At 36.7% G+C, this 23,337-nt stretch overlaps 1 protein-coding gene across 1 annotated transcript; it reads left to right on the plus strand.

Moving 5' to 3' along the window:
• Positions 1-770: 770 nt before the first annotated feature.
• LOC125476615 lies at positions 771-8,409 on the plus strand. The gene is given in 11 exon segments (XM_048582901.1): positions 771-831; positions 834-897; positions 984-1,101; positions 1,333-1,429; positions 2,370-2,476; positions 3,047-3,169; positions 3,316-3,469; positions 4,011-4,071; positions 4,178-4,545; positions 5,918-7,523; positions 8,057-8,409. Coding segments are annotated over 11 exon segments (3,009 nt in total). The 3' UTR covers positions 8,307-8,409.
• The last annotated feature ends 14,928 nt before the right edge of the window (positions 8,410-23,337 follow it).

A 23,337-nucleotide genomic window follows, 5' to 3' on the forward strand; every position in this document is an offset into this window, starting at 1 on the left:
AGATAGATCTATTCTTAGTGTTGCTAGTCAAGCTCTTCTATGCCATTAGGTTGTACTTTCCGGCATTTTCTTTAATTCTATAGTCCTTTTCATAGAAAAAAAATTAAAAAAGAAGTAATTGAAGTTGTTTGTGCGTGAAGCATCTAATTTTTGGAACTTAAAAATATTTTTTGTAGAAAACACTTTCATTTATTTTGAAAGAACTTACAAACGAGACATAATTATTTAATTTACTAATGTATCGATAGTCTAATAAAAGGACACCCCATATTGACCCGACCCAAATTTTAGCGGGCAAGATGACATACGGGGTCACCTGTCCCCAGGCCGGGAAACCAACGTCCGTAACGGTCACACTAGCGAAAACAGGTCACCCCTTCAGAATACGAAATTTCAGAAAGTTGGACGTTCGCGTTTCCTATCAGATCTTCGCAGCTGAACGCGGCACTCAAATTTAATTTGCTACTCTCCCGCATTCAAATCTTCATCAGGTACCTCTAATCTTCCTCTTTCACTTCATTCACTCTCTCAATCCACTAATCCATCACTGCCATTTACTAATCCAACGTTCTCAGAGAAATGCGATCGTATTCTGTCGCCATTGTTGATTTCAATCAAGAAGTTTGTTAAAAAGCACTTTAATTTGATTTTTTTACGGATTTATTATTTATTTGTTTGTTTTTTTTTTTTCATTATTTTTGGGGTTTATGGTTTGAATTGTTTGAATATGGGAGTGATTGATTTTCAATGTATTAGGAAACTGAGTGGAAATGCAGCGTGCTCCGGCGACGGTCGAGGAACAGTTGTTACTGAAAGCAATCAAAGAAGAATGCCGTGGGAAAGTCTCCCGAAACGGCTTCAAGTGACATTGTCTTCCAAAGAAGAATGGCACAGAAGGTTACAGTAGCTAATGCTTTTGCCATTAGTAGCGTGGTTTCCTACTTGGTTTTTGGTATTGGCTTAAGTTTGCTAACTGTGTGCAGGGTAATTGAGCATTGCGTCAAGAAAAGACTTCCATGGAACACTTGCTTTGCTCGGAAAGTGTGCAAAGAAGGTGAATATTATGAAGACATGATGCGGTACTTGCGAAGGAATTTAGCAGTGCGTTTCTTACTTTTGAATTTGGGTGGAAGTCCATTCGTTGAGTTAGTCTGAACTGCATTGCATTAATAGTTTTCATGCTACGAAAACCTATTTCTTCCGGATAATGAAAGAACCAAGCCATCGAAGCATTATAGTTATTTTTTCTTTTTTATTTGCATGCAGTATTATGTCATCTAATGCTTGAATCATAGATTTCTGCAGTTAACGTGTTTATTTTATTACTTGCAGCTATTTCCCTATCACCTTGCGGAATACATTTGCCGCGTAATGAGGGTCTCCCCATTCAGATATTACTGCGATATGATTTTTGAAGTTATGAGAAATGGTATGGTATTAGCTTCTTTACCAAATCCTTTCTTATTATGCTGAATTTTCCTGCTATTTTACTGTGATTTGTATGACAGTTTCTCCTAGAAAGTAGGCATCTTATCCATTTTTCATTTTTGCAACACTTTTAATTGTTAGAATAATTTTCTGATTGAAGGTATAGTTTGTGGACCTCGTCTGCTAGAGCAATGATGCATATAAACTGTGTTGGAACCACAAATTGTTGTCTAATTTGGATTTCAAAGATTTTGCATCCTGCTTATGCAGTATCAATTTAAATTATTGAGACCTGAGATTCAAACTTAACACAAGTCATAGGTACATTATGCTAATGATGTTTTTTAACTTCTATGCAAGAAACCTGTTGTAAGGGCGTGAATTTGGCTACAAGATGCGACTTAAATGGGGGATGAGCTTATTAGTTTAAAAGTGTCTGTATATGTATTTATAAAGGTATACGAAAGGGATAGTGTAACTTTAGCAACTGGGATTTGAACGTGTCGGATATATCCAGGAAATATCTGGTGGGGTAGCGTATCTGACATGCCAGATCTAAAATTTTTGGAGTATCCATACTTCACAGGGATTAGATTACGGATGTTTTTGTTTTTTGGAAAGGATTGAATGCACTAGAGATCTAGAAAAAGCATTGAGTTGAAAGAGCTAATTCGTCTTGCAGGCTACGGCTTAGTTTGCGAGTAAGACACGTAACAAAACATTACAGTATTTTCTCATTAGATATACAAAATTTAACTGAGAATATGCCTTTCATTACATCGCATTGCAAAAAGAAAAGACGAAAATAAAAGAGAATTTGGTGCTCATACAGCTTGATCAAGTTGAACACGTGTGTGCTAAGAGTGTGTTTTGTGAAATGTTTATTCACCGAGATACTTATCAGCTTATGCATATTCTCATGCATATCACATTTTTTGCAGAACAACCTTATGACAGCATCCCCAATTTTAGTGCAGCAGATGCCTTGCGCCTTACAGGGATAGGGAGGAATGAATTTATTGATATAATGAACAAGTGCAGATCTAAGGTGTTAATCAATCTGCTCGTTTTCTTTATGGTCCGCATTATGGTGCATGCATACCTTGGTATCTGGATCGGATACAGACATTGCATGGCACCCAGACATGTATGAAAGTATCTCAATTTATGAATTCTTTGGCATAGTTTAGAGCAACTACTCCTGGTCTTAGAAACTAAATTTTCTGTCCGGCATTCTCTACTTGAAGATATCCTAGGGAAAAAAAATTTCTGGCATCTCCTTCCTGTTCATTGCTTGCAATTTCTACATCTAAATTATATGAATTTTCATAGTTCTCAGATGAAGGTCTGTACTCTGCATCACAATATTAAATGATTTTGGTCATGCATAATGAGCTGTGGATCCACTGTCATTTGCCTTATAATTTTATTCCTATAAATGCTAGACATACTATTTGGATTCTTCTATGTAATTTTATGATGGGAATGCATATTTTTATCTTTAGGCATTATATAGAGTTACTATAACAAAATGGAACTTCATGAGTTCGGGCTGTTTCGATGCTGCGGGTGTGTGGCATTGTCTTACCTGTTGTTTACTTTATTTTGAGCTATCTAGAAAATCATGTGGAAGCTGAACAAGTCAATTGCAAGAGAACTTTTACCTACACAACCTGTGGATTTTACAATTGAACCGTGGTGGGGAATTTGTCTTGTGAATTTCACGCTGGAGGAATTTAAGGTGAGAACTGAGACTGAAATCACTTTGAACTCTGAACAGTGTTAGCCTACTGAATTGCTTAGGTGTTTTGGGAAATTTGTGAACAGGCAAATATCATCAGGTACGTGCTTTTTGGATGACCTTACAGTAATTTTCTGTATTTGTAGAAACTCTCGGAGGAGGAAATGGCAACAATAGATAAAATATGTAAAGAGGAAGCAAATTTATATATTTTATTCGATTCTGATATTGTTAAAGGTCTTCACCAACGAGGATTAGTATACTTTGATGTCCCTGTATATCCTGATGACCGTTTTAAAGGTAACTTGTATGGATGAACAATTGGCATGCAGAGTCTAGCCTTTCTGATTTTATCTTTGTTTACCGCCTCATTGGATTATACGCCCGAATATTTACATGGTTTTACCTTCCAAAAACCAACACAGATGGTTTATGGTCATTGACTCATTGATCAACTTTCATCTTTTAAAATTTGGTGTTGGCATTTGTATTCTTCATTTTTTAGTCCTCTACAGTCTATATATTAATAGTTAGCCAGTATGAAGTTTCAACATATAATCCTGTACTTCCTTTTTTAACTTTTGAAGTATCTGGTGAGCCCAAACTTTTGACCAACCTTACTTCCACCTCACTCCTTACCATCTGAGCCAAAACCTAGGGTACACGTGCCTTCTTTCTTACTTCATTTACTCTAAATAAAACCGTGAATGGACATCCATGCCAAGCTCCCACCAACCCCACTAAGTATGAAACTGAACTTCTAATGTATTGCGCTAAGGAGTCGAAATTCTATATGGTGGTGGAATATTGTGATGAAATATTAATAAATGTTCTGGTTCAGTTTCCAGGCTTGAAGGATTTGTTTCAAACAGGGAGCAATCTTATGAAGATCCTATTGAGGAGTAAGGCAGTTTTATTACAAAAATGCCTTGATTGTCAATTTGTCATTTGAATTCTGTTGACTGGCAGTGGAACCAGGATCATAATACTCTACGCTCTGTCGTTCAGGTTACTATATGCAGTTTTTGTCGTTTCAAGCGAGAATGCAACTGTTGCTGAACTGGCAACAACATTACAGGCTGACCTTACACAGCTGCAGGCTGCTGCATCCTTTGCATGTCGATTGGGATGGGCGGTAAAAGTATTTGATCCAGCATCTGTGCTTCGAGATACAAGTTTACCTGGATCTCCTAGAAACAGTCTCCATGAAGAAGATACTTCTCGTTGTAGTACAAGCTCAGCAAATATGTTTGCCAATGGTGAAGCTAGTCTACAAGGAGATGTCTCAGGGACAGGAAACTCTTTGCATGATCGTGTTGCATTTGTTGTTGATGCTAACATAACATCCTACCTTATGATGGGGTCTGTCTCACCGGGTTTGTTTCTTCTTCTCAAGATCGAATTAGTTTATTATATTGAATATCATCAACTTATCTGCAATCTGATGTGGTTGAAATAGATAAGGAGGGTTGTCTATTAAGCAATTGTGCTTGAAACCTTACGTTAAGATAGATCAGTTTAAGTGTCTAGAAGAGGTACCGGCATATTCTTTACAGCTGCTGCACCAGTTCATTAGGAGCTCTTAGCACCTATAGTGTGTCGTACAATTTTTGTTTTATGTGCTGGTTTCTCTCAAGGTGGCACTACAGTTTTCATGAACTCAATTTTTTTTATCGAATTAAGTACTATAGGGATGAGTCTTTCACAAAACCTTTCACAAGTCTGCTTCTCAAGCAAAATAGTGAAGGTTATTCTCATTTTGGTGGACTCTGCTTGAGTTGGCAAGTGACATAGACTCCGTCCCAGAATCTGGCTTGCACATGGGGGAGAGAGAGACAGACTTTCTTGAACTCAATTATTAGTTTTCCTCATTCAACTTCGTTAAAGTCTTTAAGTGATGTCCATATTTCTGCTTGAACGTTTAAACAGTCACCCACAATTCTTTGTAATCTGGAAGCTGACTTAAGCATAATACTTTACACACCCTAATATTTTATCATTATGCCAAACAATCCATGCCATCTTGCATGGAATGTCAGATGGTGCCATAACTGACTTTAATTTTGCGTTAGTTGTAACATTATTATATTTATTACTTGTCTCCCATTTTTCATGAGTAGGATAACAGATTAAGTTTCAATTTAATGGCATGAGCTATAAGGCTTGTGAATGGATTTCATAATACTTAAGCACATTGTGAATGGATTTCATAGCTAAAGGCTTGTCCCATCTTCGAGCTATAAGCATCTGTTCCACGTTCCAACTAGCAATCTATAAAAAGGAGTTAACCAGATAGAATTTGTAGGAGACTTTATATGAGCTGCCGATGATGTGCATCAAAGGAAATTGTGGATCCGATGGATTGAAGGAAATTGAGGACCTGATATGCATCAAATAGATCCTAGTTTTTCCATGTAGTATAAGTTTCATGCAGGATGGAGAGTAAGGGAAAGGAAGAGGTTCAAAGACAAAATCAAGAACACCTAAGATATTGTTCATGTGATGTAGAGAGGTTCAAAGACAATGAATATTACGCTACAAAAAATAGACCTATACATTTAAATTTGCATTAATTACATGAAGAATATCAAGCATGGCGTAAAGGGTTGAAGATTAAATTTTTATTTTGTACAAAAAGTTGTGTTTGTGCTTTGTATTATCTACATTTCATGCTTTAATATGTTCTCCCAATCATGAATCATATACTTGGGTATTATATGCATTTTGATTTCACATATTTTCTTTTAGGCTTGAAATCACATGCTGTGACGTTGTATGAAGCAGGAAAGTTGGGTCATGGTAATATTACCGATCTATGTAAGGATCTGAGTACACTAGAGGGAACAAAATTTGAAGGAGAACTACAGGAATTTGCAAATCATGCATTTAGCCTCCGTTGTGTTTTGGAATGCCTTCAATCAGGAGGAGTTGCAACTGATGTGAAAACAGAAGAAGTTTGCAAGAACATGGATATGATGACATCAAACAATGATGAGGCAACACTCATAGCTGATGTCACCTTGACAAATAAATCAGAACACTTAGCAATACATGAAGTTGGGGATATTGCTGTGAAATCAGGGATACCTGAGGAAGGTTCTGTTTTGGCTGAACCTGTTAGTGATAGAGGAAGTGATGGAACATTAATTGGTACACCAGCAGAAGATATCACCAGCTCAACTGAAGTCCCTAAACCAGACTTGAATCTCCAGAATAATGAGAAATCGATGCATGCTGAAGGGTTAGATGTTGGAAGAGAAATGTTAAAGAAGAAAAAGAAATTCCGAGTGGATATCCTTCGCTGTGAAAGCTTGGCGTCTCTTGCACCAGCAACTTTAGATCGGTTGTTTCGTCGTGACTATGATATTGTTGTATCTATGATTCCTCTTCCGCCTTCGTCAGTACTTCCTGGACCAGCAGGTCCCATTAATTTTGGGCCTCCCTCGTATTCATGCATGACACCTTGGATGAAACTAGTGTTGTACTCAACTGTGGCATGTGGACCCCTATCTGTTATTCTGATGAAAGGACAATGTTTACGATTGCTTCCTGCCCCACTGGCCGGTTGTGAGAAAGCCCTTTTGTGGTCTTGGGATGGTTCTACAATTGGAGGGTTGGGGGGCAAGTCTGAAGAAAGTCTAGTAAATGGAAATGTACTTTTACATTGTTTAAATTCACTTCTGAAATATTCTGCTGTACTAGTGCAGCCCCTCAGTAGATACGACCTCGACGAATCTGGAAGAATCATCACCATGGATATTCCATTACCCTTAAAGAACCATGACGGTTCAGTTGGTTGCATAGGGGAGGAATTGGAACTGAGCGAGAAGGAAAGGTCAAAACTGAAATCTCTCTTAGGTGATATGGGAAACAAGATAGAGTTGTGGACGGTTGGCTATATTCGCTTATTGAAACTTTTTAAAGAAAGAGATTCAGAACACTTTGCACCTGATGATGAGAAGTATGAATGGGTCCCGTTGAGCGTCGAATTTGGAATGCCATTGTTTAGTCCAAAATTGTGTAATAACATATGTAAAAGAGTGGTCTCATCGCAATTACTTGAAAAAGATTTACTCACTAAGCATCATGATGCAATGCAAAGCCTAAGGAAAAGGTTGCGCGATGTTTGTGCAGAGTACCAAGCAACAGGTTCTGCTGCTAAACTTCTTTACCAAAAAGAGCAATCAAAGGACTTCTCACGACAATTCATGAATTATGCTAGTGGAAGGTGGAATCCACTTGTCGACCCATCCTCTCCCATTTCAGGAGCCTCGAGTGAGCAACAGAGACTAAAACTTGCTAACCGGCATCGTTCCCGAACTGAAGTGTTGAGCTTTGATGGAAGCATTTTAAGGCTTGTCTCAAACTGTTCTCTTATATATTTGCATCTTATTCCTTTCCCTAACATCTATATGTTTAGTATTACAACCAGATTTTCTTTTTATAGTATTCACTGTTTGCTATATGATCATCGTAACTTTCACCATACACCGCATTTTTACGTTTGTGCTTTTCTGTGGACACAATCATATTTCCCACTTACAGTATCTTAATACTTCCCACTAATCCCTATAGTTCATGTATTAGTAATATTGAAATGAGCGTCGGACATGAATGGATAAGAGTGTCTGCATTCTAAGGTGTCTTAGTAAATCAGTTTCTACTTTGGAGAAGTTTTCTATGAGTCATGGATGAGGAATAATGAATGAACCCTTGTAAATTAACAGTATTCAGATGATATTTTCTATCTTCTTCGTATTTGATGGTATTCAACTTGTTTTCTCCAACTCCCTCGTATATCTGGTATTCAGATCATATGTTCTAGCTTCTCGCGTGTGATGGTATTAGAGAATTTGCTCTGACTCCTTTGTATTTACTGGTACTTAGATCATACGCTCTGGCTTCTGTTTACGAGGCTGCCACAAGGCCAGTTGAAGAAGCTCCTCCGTTGAGCACTACAAAAGTTGAGCAAGAAGAAGCTGACAGCAGAGAAGTAGTCCTTCCTGGTGTTAATCTTGTTTTTGATGGCTCTGAGTTGCACCCCTTTGAGATATGTGCTTGTCTACAGGCCCGTCAACCTGTCTCCTTAATAGCAGAGGCAGCTGCCGCCTCCGCAGCTCTGCAACAAAGCAGATGATAGAAACTTGCTTGGATGGCGCATATAGAAGAATTCATCACGCTGCTAACGACTAACCTCATGCTTCTTTTAGAAACTTGCTTGAATAACCTCACGCATATAGAAGAATTGTTTAGTTTTCGATCTAATAATTAGATTTCCCCACTTATATTTTATATTTTTTAGACTAAACAATTATTCATTTTAAGAATTTGATTAAAGCGCGTTAACTAATATCCACAGTAGCATCTATTTATTTATATAAACTAAATGTCATTTTTTTTTAAAATATTTCACACTCAAATGCTATAGATTGATTCCCCAATTTGGCCATCTGGAGACATATTTTCCGAATTAAACTTCCATAATTTTAGGGAACTTTCAAGCTTAATTATCTCTTTATTAATAATTAATATGATTGACTTTAAGCAGAGTCGTCTCTTGTTTTTTAACTTTTAACATGTACGTTTTTTTAACATTTCATATTTTTTACATCTCAATTTAGAGAGAGTTATATTGGTACGTTTGAATTCAAATGTACCGTTAAGGTAGGTTTGTGGTACATTTATTTAAATTAACTTATAAATTTCAATACATTCATTGCTAAAATAAATTGGGTAAGTTTGTTTTACATGTACATATGGGTACATTTTCTAAATTTTGTTGACACTTGTACTTTAGATTTATATGGTAAGATGTGAGAATAAAATTGAAAAAAGAAAGGGGAGAAAATTGTATGAACAATATGTGGCAGCCATTAACATGTATATACATAACCAAGCACGATGTTTGGAAAATTTTTTTTGACAAATTATTAACTTCCAAAAATTAAGAAACATGAATTTTTTTTTTAAATGTCATATGAACTTATACATACTTTTCAATTTCTCATATAAACTAAAATTTTAAGCAATTTGTCATACTAACTTTACAAAATCATTAATTTGTCATCTCATCCCAACTTCGTTAAGTTTTTCATTCAATATAAGTCATGTGCCTCACACATGACTTGTATGCAGGGTTATTTAGGTCATTTTAACATCTTTTCACAAGTTTTTTTTACTTTTATTTAGTACAACCCTTATTTTTTTTTTACTTTTCTTTAGTGCATATGTATTTACAACTCCATTTATAGCACAAAACGTCAACCTATTTCTCATTTATAGAGCCCGTATGAAATTATGTCTTCGTGACATGCTAAAATGCAAACTCTCACTTGTCTATCATCACATATTTGGAATAATCAGAAGAGAGTGCATTGCATGACCATTTCATTGCTATCATATAGAAAATGATGTTCTATTGCCTGAGAAACCCCTACAGTTTTTTGTCGAATACAACTTAATAAAAGGGAAGTAAGGTATTAGAATGACTGAAATAACCCTAAACACAAGTCATGTGCGAGGCACATTGCACATGACTTATATTGGATGAAAAATTTAATGGAGTTAGGGAGAGATGACAAATTAATGATTTCAAAAAGTTGGTATGACAAATTGCTTAAAATTTTAGTTTATATAACAAATTGAAAAATGCGAACAAGTTCATATGACATTTCAAAAATTTGTCCATAAGAAATATCAATTGTCAATCATGAAGGATTCTTGGTCCATTTAAATGCAATGGCATCTTATGTAATTTTCTTTTTAAAGAGAAATGGGCTTCCTATAATCTAGGCGGCGCCACATTTTTAAGAGGTAGTTTGATCAAAATTCTAAAACATACAGATGTTTAATAAAGAAATAGTAAAATGAGGCATCTGAATCTAAATGCCCCAAATATTTATCATAATCTTAGAGCAGGTTATTCTTTTAATACGTCTTAGACCCAGTTTATTGGGCTTAAATTTATTTCTTTAAGTTGGGTTTTTCAAAAGTTGTGCTAGCTTCAACTTAGGCTATTGAATGGTTGGGCTTTCGAAAAGTTGTGTTGGCTCTAGTGCATGATTGGGCTCTCGATAAATTGTGTTAGCTTCGATATAATGAATTGACCAGCACCTAATGTTGGAATTGGTTTCCCGTGTGACCCAGTGTGGGACAACTCGTGAGAGTGCATGCTGGAGAATAGAGTCCTGCATCAGATAAACAACAAGATAATATTTCTGAGATCTTTTATAATAAAACCTCACACCTAGTGATAGGTGATTAAATGGGGGATAACATCGGTATTGTAAGCAAACCATGTTGGGCCAAAAAAGTTTATCATCTATAAAAGAAGACCTTACCCACATGAATATGATAAAGCATTGTTTAGAGCAGATTTTCTACTATCATTTTAGTTTAAATATCTCTTCTTATTTTTATTATATTTAAAATTTAAAAAAAAAAAACACTGTTATCAGCACAACAAGTATCTACCAACCAAGGTTATAGTGTTGTTCTCCACAAGTTGTTTGGCTATAGTAAACATTCTGGCTAAATTGATTCGATCTCAAATGCTTTTATTATAAATTAAGAAGTCGAACCAAACATGATCTTTGGTATTTGATTAAGACGAGGAACATAAAGATGAATTTACTTAAATGGAGTGATAATATTACGAAGCAGAGTTCAATTTGGAGAGTAAGGCTATTATATAAACCGATGACCAAGCTTTGAATGTAGCTCAACTCGCCTAATCCTTCATCATCCTCTTTTTGATTAATAAAACTTGGATAGAAGAGATCGATGACCTTGTTGGACGTATGATGACGATGATAGTAGGCCAATGAGAAAGGAGGGACGAGTAGTGGAACTAGGTTAACATTGTTAGAGGCGATACAAAGAGGTAGTAATTAAGATATTTCACTATCTATATGACATGCTTGGTTGTAAGTTACCAAAGCAACACAATGAGATAAGAGCATTTCCAATGGTCTCCACAAATTTAAATTTTTAAATACAAATTTGTTAACCTATGTGACGGTTTGAACACTACATTTTGCTTACTTCACATTTTTACATTCCGACATACTATAAATTTCCGCATCATATTATCTTTCTTGATGAAGGTGAGAGATTGACGAAATACATTATTATGATAAAAAGAATGTTTGAAGAGAGGAATGGCAAGTCTCCAAATGTAGAGAGTGAAGCAAAGGTCCTAAATTTGTTGGAGCAAATAAATTCTACGTGGTACTTTAAATTTAACAAAAAATAATAATAATAACATATGTTAACTCTCTTGAAGATGCTCTAAAGGTTTCTATTCTAAAGAAAACGCCTTATATTGCCTCTATGTTGTCTCCAATCAACTTTTGCATAGGTTGCAAGTGGCTTTATTATAGTGGTGAAAATGAGTTGAGCCATTTCATGAGTGAATTCAAACCATGTTTGTGGTTAATTTAACATCTAATTTAATAAAACTATCGCTTGACAGAAAAAAAAAAAAAAAAAAAACTACTTTTGCATAGATTATTAATTTGTCTATTGTTAATGGGCTTTTATCACAAATGGTCATTGAGATTGACCAAAATCAATCAATGTCGTCCCTGACATTCACTACCACACATCGATTTGATCATTCCATTTAGATTCCATCAATTATTCTGCTGGTTTGTATGTGGCACCCACAAATTCAATAAAATGGTGACACTTGGATTATACAAAAGAAGGGTTTTCATCACAAATGGTCCCTGACATTGACCAAACTCCTTATTTTGGTCATTGAGTTTCAAAAATTGATAAACTTGGTCCCTATCCTTCACTATCGCACATCAATTGAGTCATTCCATTAAAATTTCGTCAATATTTTTTGTTAGTATGTTGATGTAATCCCACTAATCCAATCATATGGGGCCAAGTGGATCAACATAAGAAACTATTTTTTTTAGAGTAAACCAATTGACGAGTATTCCGTGCTGTCATTTCTCTCGCATCCCACAATCCCAATTGGAAAAAAAACAAATCAATCTAAATTCGATAAAATCGAATTCAAATTCAATTCAAATTTGATAGGATTATAACCAACCAGAGAGAATGAGGAGTGAGTTTAGAGAGGCCAAGAGCTTTAGTGGTGTATGGGTGCCTTCCTTTTCTTTTTGAGCATACCAAGATGAAGACTATGATATCTTTTTTCCTTTTCTTTTTTTTTTTTTGGTTTTTAATTTCTTATTTTACTTCTAGTTTTAAATCTTAAAAAAATAGTTTATTTTTTATTTTTTTTATAGTTAATCCATGTGGCACCATATGATTTGATTAGTAGGACCATATTATCACAATAACAAAACATATTGACAAAATTTTAATGAAATGTCTAAATTAATGTGCGGTAGTGAAAGTCAGACACCCACTTTATTGATTTTTGAAACTCAGAGACCAAAATGAAGAGTTTGATCAATGTCAGGGACCATTTTTGATAAAAACCTTTCTTTTATGTAAATCATGTGTCACCATTTTATTAGATTTGTGGGTCCCACATACAAACTAACAGAATAATTGACGGAATCTAAACGGAATGATCAAATTGATGTAAGATAGTGAATGTTAGAGACAGCATTGATTGATTTTGAAAGTGAATGACCAAAATGATGAGTTTGGTCAATCTCAAGAACCATTGGTGATAAAAACTCATTATTAATTGTTTTTCTAAATTATAAAGCACGAAGAATATGTCAATAAATTATTGTAAATCATTAAAATTTATAGTTAACACGTGTAAGCTTATGTTTTAGTCATGATAAAGTAGCTACTTCGTGTTGGCTAAGGTTGGGTCCCACTAAATTTTTCCAAAATTTATTCTCTTCTTTTTAGTTTTTAAATTATGTTCTTTTGGAAAAAATAATATTAGCTACACTAAGTGGGTGGAGAGTGGGTTAAACTTTACAATAAGTTAGTAATAATGTAGTTCAAATTTGTCTTTAGCAAGAATCAAACCTAAAATGTCTCACTTACAAGTGAAGAGGAATACCACTAGACCGTAATACTAGATGGTTGAATTATGTTTTTTTTTTTTTTTAAATAACATTCCTAAAAGTACCATTTTAATTTTATTTTTTTTCTTCACATGATACTTTTATGAATTCCACACCAACATAAATGTGGGTTCCATCATTTTCAAATCATCATTTAATAATTAAATAAGCGAATCAACTAATGGAGATATGATATTGTAATGAATTCGTAAGTTTGTTTATGACTTTGCAATGTTTTGAACTTGAGATATGAAGTTGTTAGTGCACTCAAACTTGAGAGTGCAAAACGTAATTTAACCTTTAGCACCAAATACTGACATTTTAAAAAAAATTAGATATTACTTATCAAGAAAAAAAAAAAATCTTTGCATATAATCTGAACATTGAAAAAATTGGTGACAATTTTAAAAAAAAAAATCTAGGCGAACTAAGATTGATAACAGACTTAACTAAAAAAGGTCCATAATACATGAACAACTTGTGTAATTTTGTTAGTATTTATGGAGTAAAACAAAATTTCACAAAATAGTAGAAATATTGTGGCTTATATTTAACTGACAAGGAGAAAGGGCCGGCGTCACAGAGAAAATATAGAGAGATATGTTTATAGGGTTGTGTAGATGATGTGTTATTCCCCCTACGGAGTTCTTTTATTTATAGTAATAAGGGAGGGAAGAAATCTTTCTCTTCCAAGGAAATCAAGTCCTAATAAGGAAGAATAACTAGAATCAAATCTAATATGAGATTTACACAATCACACTTAAATAAGAAGTTTATAACACTTCCCCTTGAGTGTGTAAATACTCAAGTAGATTCGGCATCATGTAGAGTTGAGGAAGTTGACTCGTCAACATTGATTCTAGGAACACACTAGTCTTAAATAAGGTAGGAGCTTGCATAAGGAAGTAAGTCTCACAAAAAACCATATGGTTGGTAAAAACTCGAGTAGGGACAAAATCCACAGTCTAAGAAAAATGCGTGAGTAATGCAAAGTCAAATGAAATGTCCACGAGACGTCATCAGGGATATGATAAACCCAAAGTGGGTGCCTTGTCAAAATCTCATTAGGTAGCAAAAACCCAGTGGGAAAAATGCTCTTAATCGTAAGGCAAAAAAGTACATTAAGATCAAGCAAGTATACTTCAGGATACTCCCTTTGAGTTTGACACAATTCCAAAGAGAACTAACAATGTTACAACTCATAAAGTTTATGCATACCAATTCCTTGAACAAGCTTTTGATGTCGCATTCGGTAGTGATTTGGTGAAGATGTCGGCCAAATTGTCTTGTGAAAGGATTTGCGTGACTTTAATCTTCTGATGCTTTTGATGTGAGAAGAACTTCGGCGCAATGTGCTTAGTGTTGTCTCCTTTGATGTAACCCTTCTTGAGTTGCTCGATGCATGTTGCATTGTCTTCATAGATTGTTGTCGGGACATCAATGATAAGGTAAAGATCACAGAAGCTTCGAATATGGTCCACAACCGCTCTCAACCAAAAGCATTTTCGAGTTGCTTTGTGTAATGCGAGAATTTCAACATGGTTAGACGAAGTGGCAACTAAGGTCTGTTTAGTTAACCTCCAAGAGATTGCGGTGCCTCCAACGATAAAGACATAACCCATTTGAGAACGTGCCTTGTGCGGATCAGACAAGTATCATGCGTCGGCATAACCAACAAGGCGAGAATCGACTCGAGATAAAGGGGTGCGGCATCACTCAAGGATTTGTGGTGATAGAACAAGCCCATATCCGTTGTACCTTTAGAGCAGTTCCACTGGAGGTGGAATAGCCTAGCACCCTGTCCAAAAGTGAAGCCAGCACCCTGTCAAAGTGCTTCAGCCCGCAAAACAGCCTGGCACCCAACCCAAGCCAGGCAACAGACCAACCCATTTCAGACAGACCCAGAGGCTAGCCTATTTGGCTGGCGCGTGCAGCACACTCGCGACTAGGCACGAGTTGGAGACAAGGGTGCAGGCGGCAGGGCCCACTTGTCAGTCCACTTGTGTTCACCCGTATTAGGGCTACGTGGGCCTCCTCAGTGTCGTTGGATTTCCAATGGCTAGTTTTTGTAGACCGTTGGATTTCCAACAGTAAAAAAAATTTAAATTTGACTTTTAAAATGGACCGTGCTATCACAGATCAACGATCCATATTTTTTTCACCCAAAAAAAAAAAAGGCCCAACGGTCAGAATTTTGACCGTTGGCCACGTGGCAGTTCGTTGGCTGTTGGATTTGAATATTTTTCAAATCCAACGGTCCAGATTAATTAACAACATTAAAATTTATTAAAAATTAATTAAAAATTATGAATTTTTTTTAAAATACAAAAAAAATTTAAAAATTAATTTTTTTTTCTATAAATACCTAACCCTCGTCTTCCACTTTACACCATATTTCAATATTTTCTACACTTTCTACACTTTCTACATTTGAATATTTTGTACACTTTGAGAGAAAAAAATGACTTCGTGGAAGCTCATTGAAGATGTTACGTTGTGTGAATGTTGGGTTCACACTACTCATGACTCGATTACGGATAATGAGATGGATAAGCGAGAAATGTGGAGTAAAATTACGAAAGCGTTTTGCGATGTACATGGAAAAGATGCCAGATCTAGTCAAGGTCTTCAATGTCGTTGGAAAAAACTCAACCCATCCTTTACTTGTTGGAAAAATGCCATCTCTCATGCTTCCAGTAATCTGCGTAGTGGGACAAGTTTTGCGGATCAGGTAACAATATTTTTATTTATTTATATGCATTCCACCCACATCAATATTTTAATTTATTTAATTTCTTATGTAATTTATATGCATTCCACGTGCATCAATATTTTAATTTATTTATTTGTGTTACACCCGTATTTTTTAATACTATCTTATCCCACATTTTTATAGACACTACAAGCACAAGCATTCTACAATGCAAAAAACCGTAACAAATCATTCAACAAATGGGTATGTTGGCAAATTGTCAAAGATTGCCCTAGATACAAAATTGTGGCAATCGGTCCAGAAGTTATCATGTATGGTATGAGTCTACACAGTTTGCCAGAAGCAGACACGGCCGAACAAAAAGCCAACACATTTGAAGACACGGAAGGGATGCCTGAAGAAGTGCCGGAGACCCAACCGACTTGTTAGTCCCTCAGGCCTCAAGGTAAAAATTCATCAAAGAAAAAAGGTAGTTCTTCCAAAAATGACTACACTAAATATATGGAGGAACTTGCTCGCCAAGGTGAACTGAACATGGCGTGGGAAAAAGCTAGAGATGAGGAAAAAGCTACTGCTATGGCAGCAATAATAGCAGCTACTAAGGCTTGTGATGCGGTGGTTGAGAGACAAAGAGAAATAGTTAATCGAGAGAACGAGATGATTAGAGAAGCACTTCATCAAGAGAATGAGATGCTTAGAGAAGAAAGGATGGCTCAAGCAGATCGTGACACTATGAACAAGTCTCTAGTAGGACTGTCTCCGAATTCAAAATATTTTTGGACATCGGAAAAAAAAAATGTCGTGCGAAGGAGGCGTGCAAGAGATGCCGAAACAAGTCAAGGGGGTTTCAGCTAAAGAAATCCTAATAACAAAGATCCTAGCACCACATATCCTAACTCCACATACTTTGTATAATTTCGTATTTATTTGTAGTACTTTATTTAATTTGTTATGTAATTTGTTATTATTTTTAGAACTTTATTTAATTTCTTATTTATTTTTAGAACTTTATTTAATTTCTTATGTAATTTTTATGTAATTTCTTATTTAGTTTTAGAACTTTATTTAATTTCTTATTTATTTTTTGTACTTTATTTAAACACATCAAATAAGATTACATAAACTCACCAAATAAACTTTAAAAAAAAAACACCAAATAAAATTACATAACCTCACCATATAAACTTAAAAAAAAACACACTAAATAAGATTACTTAAAAAACAATACACTTTATTCTTCAACCACAAGCCTTATTTTAATTATCTTCGCCTTCGTGTAATCCCCACTGGTGGTCAATCAAGTCATTCTGGCAGGTTACGTGCCAATATGGCTCTTGCAATGAAGTGTACCGCTGAACGATCAATTCATTGTAACGTCCATCCCGTTCCAACGGCTCGTGTTACACGGGATCTTCGGTCTAGTCATGAGCATAGTAGATTTGTGTTCTTGAGTTGTTCATCGGATCCGGCTTGTATTCATCGACGGCAACATAATCACACTTGTCTTCAACAATCATGTTGTGGAGAATAATACACGTCATCATGATGGATCGAAGAGCCTCGACATCAAACATTCCAGCTGCAACCTTGACAATCGCCCAATGAGCTTACAGGATACCAAAACAACGCTCGACATCCTTCCTACACCTCTCTTGACACTTTGCAAAGTGTTTTTCTTTTTCACTCTGTGGATGTAGCACTGTTTTGATAATTGTTGACCACATTGGGTAAATGCCATCTGCAAGGTAGTATAGTCCCTCGTATTTATTACCATTAACCCAATATGTGCATCTCGGCCCATTTCCTTGTAGCAGTTCGTCAAACACTAGAGATTGGGCAAGGACATTTAGGTCATTCTGAGCTCCTGGAACACCAAAAAAAGCATGCCAAATCCATGTATCAAATGAAGCCACCACTTCCAAAATGATGCTTTTGGCTCTTTTTTTGTCGCCACAAGATCCTTTCCACGCACTTAGACAATTTTTCCAGGTCCAGTGCATGCAGTCGATGCTTCCAATCATGCCAGGGAAGCCTCACATCTCATCCTTCCTCAGAAGTCTTCGCATGTCCCTTGGCGTGGGTTTCCGAAGGTACTCATTGGTGTAGAGGGCTTCAATTGCAGAGCAAAACCGCATCAGGGACTCCAGAACAGTTGTTTTTCCCATCCTTGCGATCTCATCCACTTGATCTGCAGATGCTCCATACGCAAGCATTCGCAAGGCAACCGTAATTTTTTACTTAGAAAGAAGACCTAGAACATGAAAAGCATCATCTTTTTGCACAAAGTATGGATCATGGTTGCAAACAACATTCATGATTTTATCAAACAAACTTCGTTGCATTCTAAAACGATGTTTAAAAACATGATCAGGGAAAACGCTGTTAGGAATAAAATAATATTCCAAGAGATCTTTACCTTGTCTTTCCTTTCTTCTATTGATGTTAGCCGCATGTCTGGGTTTGGCTATCTGACCCACAGCTTCCACGATACGGCGGGAATGTGAGGCCCTCTGCCTTTTGTGGTGGTCATCCTCATCCTCCTCCATTGCGAAGGCCTCATCTCTACCTCCACCTTCGTCAAGATTGACCAATTCTTCCTGTTGTGCTAACAACCTTTTCTGCTACTCTTGCAACTGTTTATACACTCTTCTTGAAGAAGACATTGTAAGAACTCAAGATTTGAAAATGATAAAGAAGGATTCTAAGCTAAAAAAAAAAGAATGAGTTTAGTGTGAGGATGGATGTAGGGATGTAGGGTTTATATGGACAAAATAAGAAATGATGAGGTTCTTGACAATGCCACGTGGCACTACGTGATTGGTTGAAAATCTTATCGAAATCTTGGCTAAATTATTGTAAACAGGAAGTGACACGTGGCGTATTGGGATTGGTTGAAAATTTTATCAGAAATCTATCCACAAAATAGTATGTTCGGATAATGACACGTGGCGTGACAAGATTGGTTGAAAATCTTATCAAAATCTTGCCTAAATTATTGTAAACAGGAAGTGACACGTGGCTTGTCGGGATTGGTTGAAAATCTTAGCGGAAATCTATTCACAAAGTAATACGTTCGGATAATGACATGTGGCGTGACGAGATTGGTTAAAAATCCTATCCGAAATTAAAACTATTTTTTTAATTTATTATTTTATAAAAAAATTATTTATATTTTAAATGGACTGGGTGCCATCACATTTTTTTAGGGGTGGAGATGCTTTAGCCTATTACTGTTCATTTAGGGTCTATTACTGTTCACTAAGTGGATAAATGGGCTGGGTGCTGGCGTAAAGTCTTTAGGGGTGGAGTTGCTCTTTTGTAGTGGAAGATGTCTTTAACACTAGTCTAGTGTCTGCGTGTTGGTGCATTACTATATCTTACCAAAAGATTAACAGCGAAGGAGATGTCAGGTCTAGTGCATTGAGCTAAATACAATAAAGCGCCTATTGCACTTAGATAAGAAACTTTAGGCTCCAAAATCTCTTCCTCGTCTTCTTTTGGACAGAACGAATTTCGTTTTGTATCTAGCAATTGAACGACCATAGGAGTACTCGAAGGCTTCGCTTGATCCTTGTTAAAGCGGTGTAACAACTTTTGGGTGTAGTTCGCTTGATGTACCAAGATTCCATCCGAACAATGCTTTATCTTGAGACCAAGACATTATCGAGTCTTTCCTAGATCTTTCATCTCAAATTCTGACTTCAGGTGCGCGACAGTTATTTGGAGCTCTTCAGAAGTTCTGATGAGATTCATGTCAGCAACGTATACTGCAACAATTGCAAAATTAGAATGTGACTTCTTAACGAACATACAAGGGCATAGATCGTCGTTCACATATCCCTGACTAGTCAAATACTACTCAAATGGTTAAACCACATTCTTCTGGATTGCTTCAAACTGTACAGTGAGCGCCTCAGTCGAATTAAGAGCATGTTCCGAGGTTTGAAAATATTTGATCTAGTCAATGTAAGTCATTCAGGAACTTTCATATAGATTTCTGTATCAAGATCCCCATAGATATATGTAGTTACTACGTCCATCAGTTGCATACTCAGTTTTTCGTAAACTACCAAATTGATGAGATAGCGAAAAGTAATTATATCCATAACAGGTGAATAAGTTTCATCATAATTAATCCCGGGGCGTTGTGAGAAACCTTACGCAACAAGATGAGCTTTGTAATGCACAATTTCATTCTTCTCATTACGCTTATAAATGAAAACCCACCTATAGCCAACGGGCTTTACATGTAGAGAAGTATGTGCTACAAGTCCAAACACCTTACGTTTCGCAAGTGAATCGAGTTCGACTTGGATTGCTTGTTTCTAGTTTGACCAATCAATTCTACGTCGACATTCATCAATGGAACGAGGTTCACTGTTATCACTCAACATAATCTTAATAGCTACTGCATATGTTAATGCATCATCAATGATCATCTCATTTCTACACCAAACATCATCCAAGCTAGCATAATAGACTGAAATCTCACGATTCTCAGGAGATGGATTCTTCTCTTCAAGGACGCTTTCGTAATCTAGAATTTCCTCATGAGTTAGATAGAATGAATAGGTGACAGTCGAATTCACGGTAGATTCTTCAAGGACTGTGTCATAGGTTTCATCTTCCAAGTGTGGAAATCCTTTAAACCCAGTGGTCTGCCACACTTGTGTGTAAGGGCAAATGATTGGATAGTCATTAATGTATGTGGATCGGCCAAGGTGGTGTCCCGGGCCTCCAAGAAGGAAGTCCGTCATACATTTGGTACATCCATCTTTGCAGGCACATTTGCAACTGGAATATGTGATCTTGTCACTCGCGCTAAATCAGTGAAAGCATATGGCATGCTTTGAGCTACATTCTGAATATCTAATATGCATTGCACTTTAGTTTCAAACTGAGCGGTGCGGGGATCTAAATGAGACGAAGTGGGAGTCATCCAGGATAATTCGCATCGTTCTTCAAGAACAGTGATGTTCTTATCTTCCCTTAACGACTGAAAGATTGTCTTATAGAAGCAACATTCTGTGAAACGAGAGATAAACATATTGCTTATGCAAGTTTCTAAGTAACGAATGATCGAAGGAGAATCATATCCAACATAGATTCTCATCCTTCGTTGATGCCCCATTTTTGTATGTAAGGGCGGCAGAATTAACATATAGACCGCACAACCAAAAACACGCATATGTGATATGTTAGGTTCGTATTCGGTAACTAACCAAAGGGCGCTACATGGTTGGGTCGCAACAGGCCTCAAGCGGACCAACATGGCTGCGTGCAATATTGCATAACCTTCAGTAGCGATCGAGAGCTTGGTACGTATGACCAACAATCGAGCAATCATTTATAAGCGCTTAATGAATGCCTTTGCCAGGCTGTTTTGGGTGTAAACATGGGGGTACTAGATGTTCAACTTCAACCCCTACCGACATGCAATAGTCATCAAAAGTTTTAGATGTGAATTCTCCAACATTATCTAATCGAGTAGATTTGATCAGATAATCAGGGTGTTGAGTTCTGAGCTTGATAACTTAGCCAACATTTTGGAGAATGTAGCGTTCCTTGTGGACAAGAAGCACACTTGTGGAACCGTCAACCAAAACCATAAAATATCTAAATGGTCCGCAGGGAGGGTGAATTAGTCCACAAATGTCTCATTGAATCCTTTGTAGAAAAATATGAGGATTCAAGTGAATCTTGTAATAAGAAGGCTTAATAATAAGCTTTTCCATTGAGCAGGTTTGACATGCGATTCCTTGAATCAAACCTAAACTTTAAATTAATGGATGCCCGTATAATGATTTGAGGATACGCACATCGCTGTTCGTCCAGGGTGTCCCAAACGATCATGCCAAAGTGTAATTTCGTGTGCGGTCCCAGAGGTAGGGTTGGCCACATAATGTCTTTCAATAGGCATATGGTTATAGCATACATATCACTTGGGATACGCTCATTTTTCTCTTGAATACGCTTCTGGCTATATTCGTAGAAAGTGACGCACAAAAATTCAACTCCATTTTTTACATAGGTTTTAGTATGGTAATTATTGTCTTTCTTGAATATCTTTAATGCTCAGCAACATTCTTCCGAAACATGGAGAATAAAGTGCCTCTTGAATGGTCAATATGGTGCTATTAGACAACATTTATGGGACTTTCTGTATGGTTCGATCAGGTTGGATGGACCTGAGAGGGTTGTCAGAGGTGTATTCGTAGGTATGAAGTTGTGAAATAGATGTGTTCACGCAAAATGGTATGCATGGTTGCATTATCTGCTAGACAACTAACTTTCCCATTAGTCATACCTAAAATAAAATTAATTAAACCAGACACATGCATAAAAGTTCGAAAACTTAAATCCATTCAATTAATTTTTTCGAGAAAAGTTTATGAACTTCAGGTTCATAGTACCTGTTTACAAACACACACACACACACACACACACATATATATATATATACACACACACACAGAAATATGCAACAAGAAAATATGCAAATAGATCCTTAGGTCTAGAATTATAATTGAAATAATTATTGGAATTAAGGCCAAAATTAAAAGTTGGGCAAAAAAATTAAAACCTAAATTGTCTAAAAAATAAATAATTCAGCTCGGGGCCCAAAAATAAGGACCCAAACCTAAATGTGGGTTAAGCAAATTGGATTGTGTGGCCCATGCCCAAGAATTAGGTCGGGTTAGGCTGCAGGCCCAAGACAAAGAGGGCCTGTAAAAAAGCACGGATTTACTGCTTCGTAGCGCAGACGTTCCCAGGGGATGCAATATAGTATGTTAAGAGCCAAGTGCATTAAATCACTAGCTGATGGCTGAGATTAGGTGCGGCTCGGTGCAGGGAACCAGGAGAGCCTTACGAGGGCTGGGTTATACTGCGATAAGGACACGAGAACACTAAAGCCCAATTGGGCTGGTGTCGCCGAGAGTCGAATTCAACTCAATTGGCTGTTTGGATTTGGGTCGTGGTAGCAAATGCAACCATTAGCCTAAAAATGGTACTGTTTAATGCAAGCCCGAGGGTCTGAGGCCTATTAGGGCTTGGGTTTGGAAACCTAGAACACCCTAGCGGCGTTGGGTGTGAGATTTAAACTGGAAAAGTCTCCAACATTGCTTCAAGCGACTTCCCTTGGCAGTCATGGCACGACGATGCATGGAGATTCGATTGGAACCCTAATTTGGGATGGAAAACTAAGTTTCGATATTAGGTGGCTGAGAAACAGTGAGGATTCGAAGAATCCTTCGAAAAATCACTGATGTTCATCGATTTTTCTAGAAACCCATCGTCTTCGACGATGCTTAGGTCCCAAAAATACGACAACAAGTCGTGATTTCCCCAGAGAGACGGCGATGTGGCCGTGGCCGACTGCAGGTGGCATTAGGTTTATAGGTTCAATGCCAAAATGACATTGTCTTCTCAGATGGAGCACTAGGGGT

Source organism: the organism of the source record quoted next, unplaced genomic scaffold, assembly GCF_019419815.1.
Source record: "Pyrus x bretschneideri cultivar Hongxiangsu unplaced genomic scaffold, Pyrus_bretschneideri_v1 Contig2, whole genome shotgun sequence".
In the NCBI taxonomy this organism is placed as follows: Eukaryota; Viridiplantae; Streptophyta; class Magnoliopsida; order Rosales; family Rosaceae; genus Pyrus; species Pyrus x bretschneideri.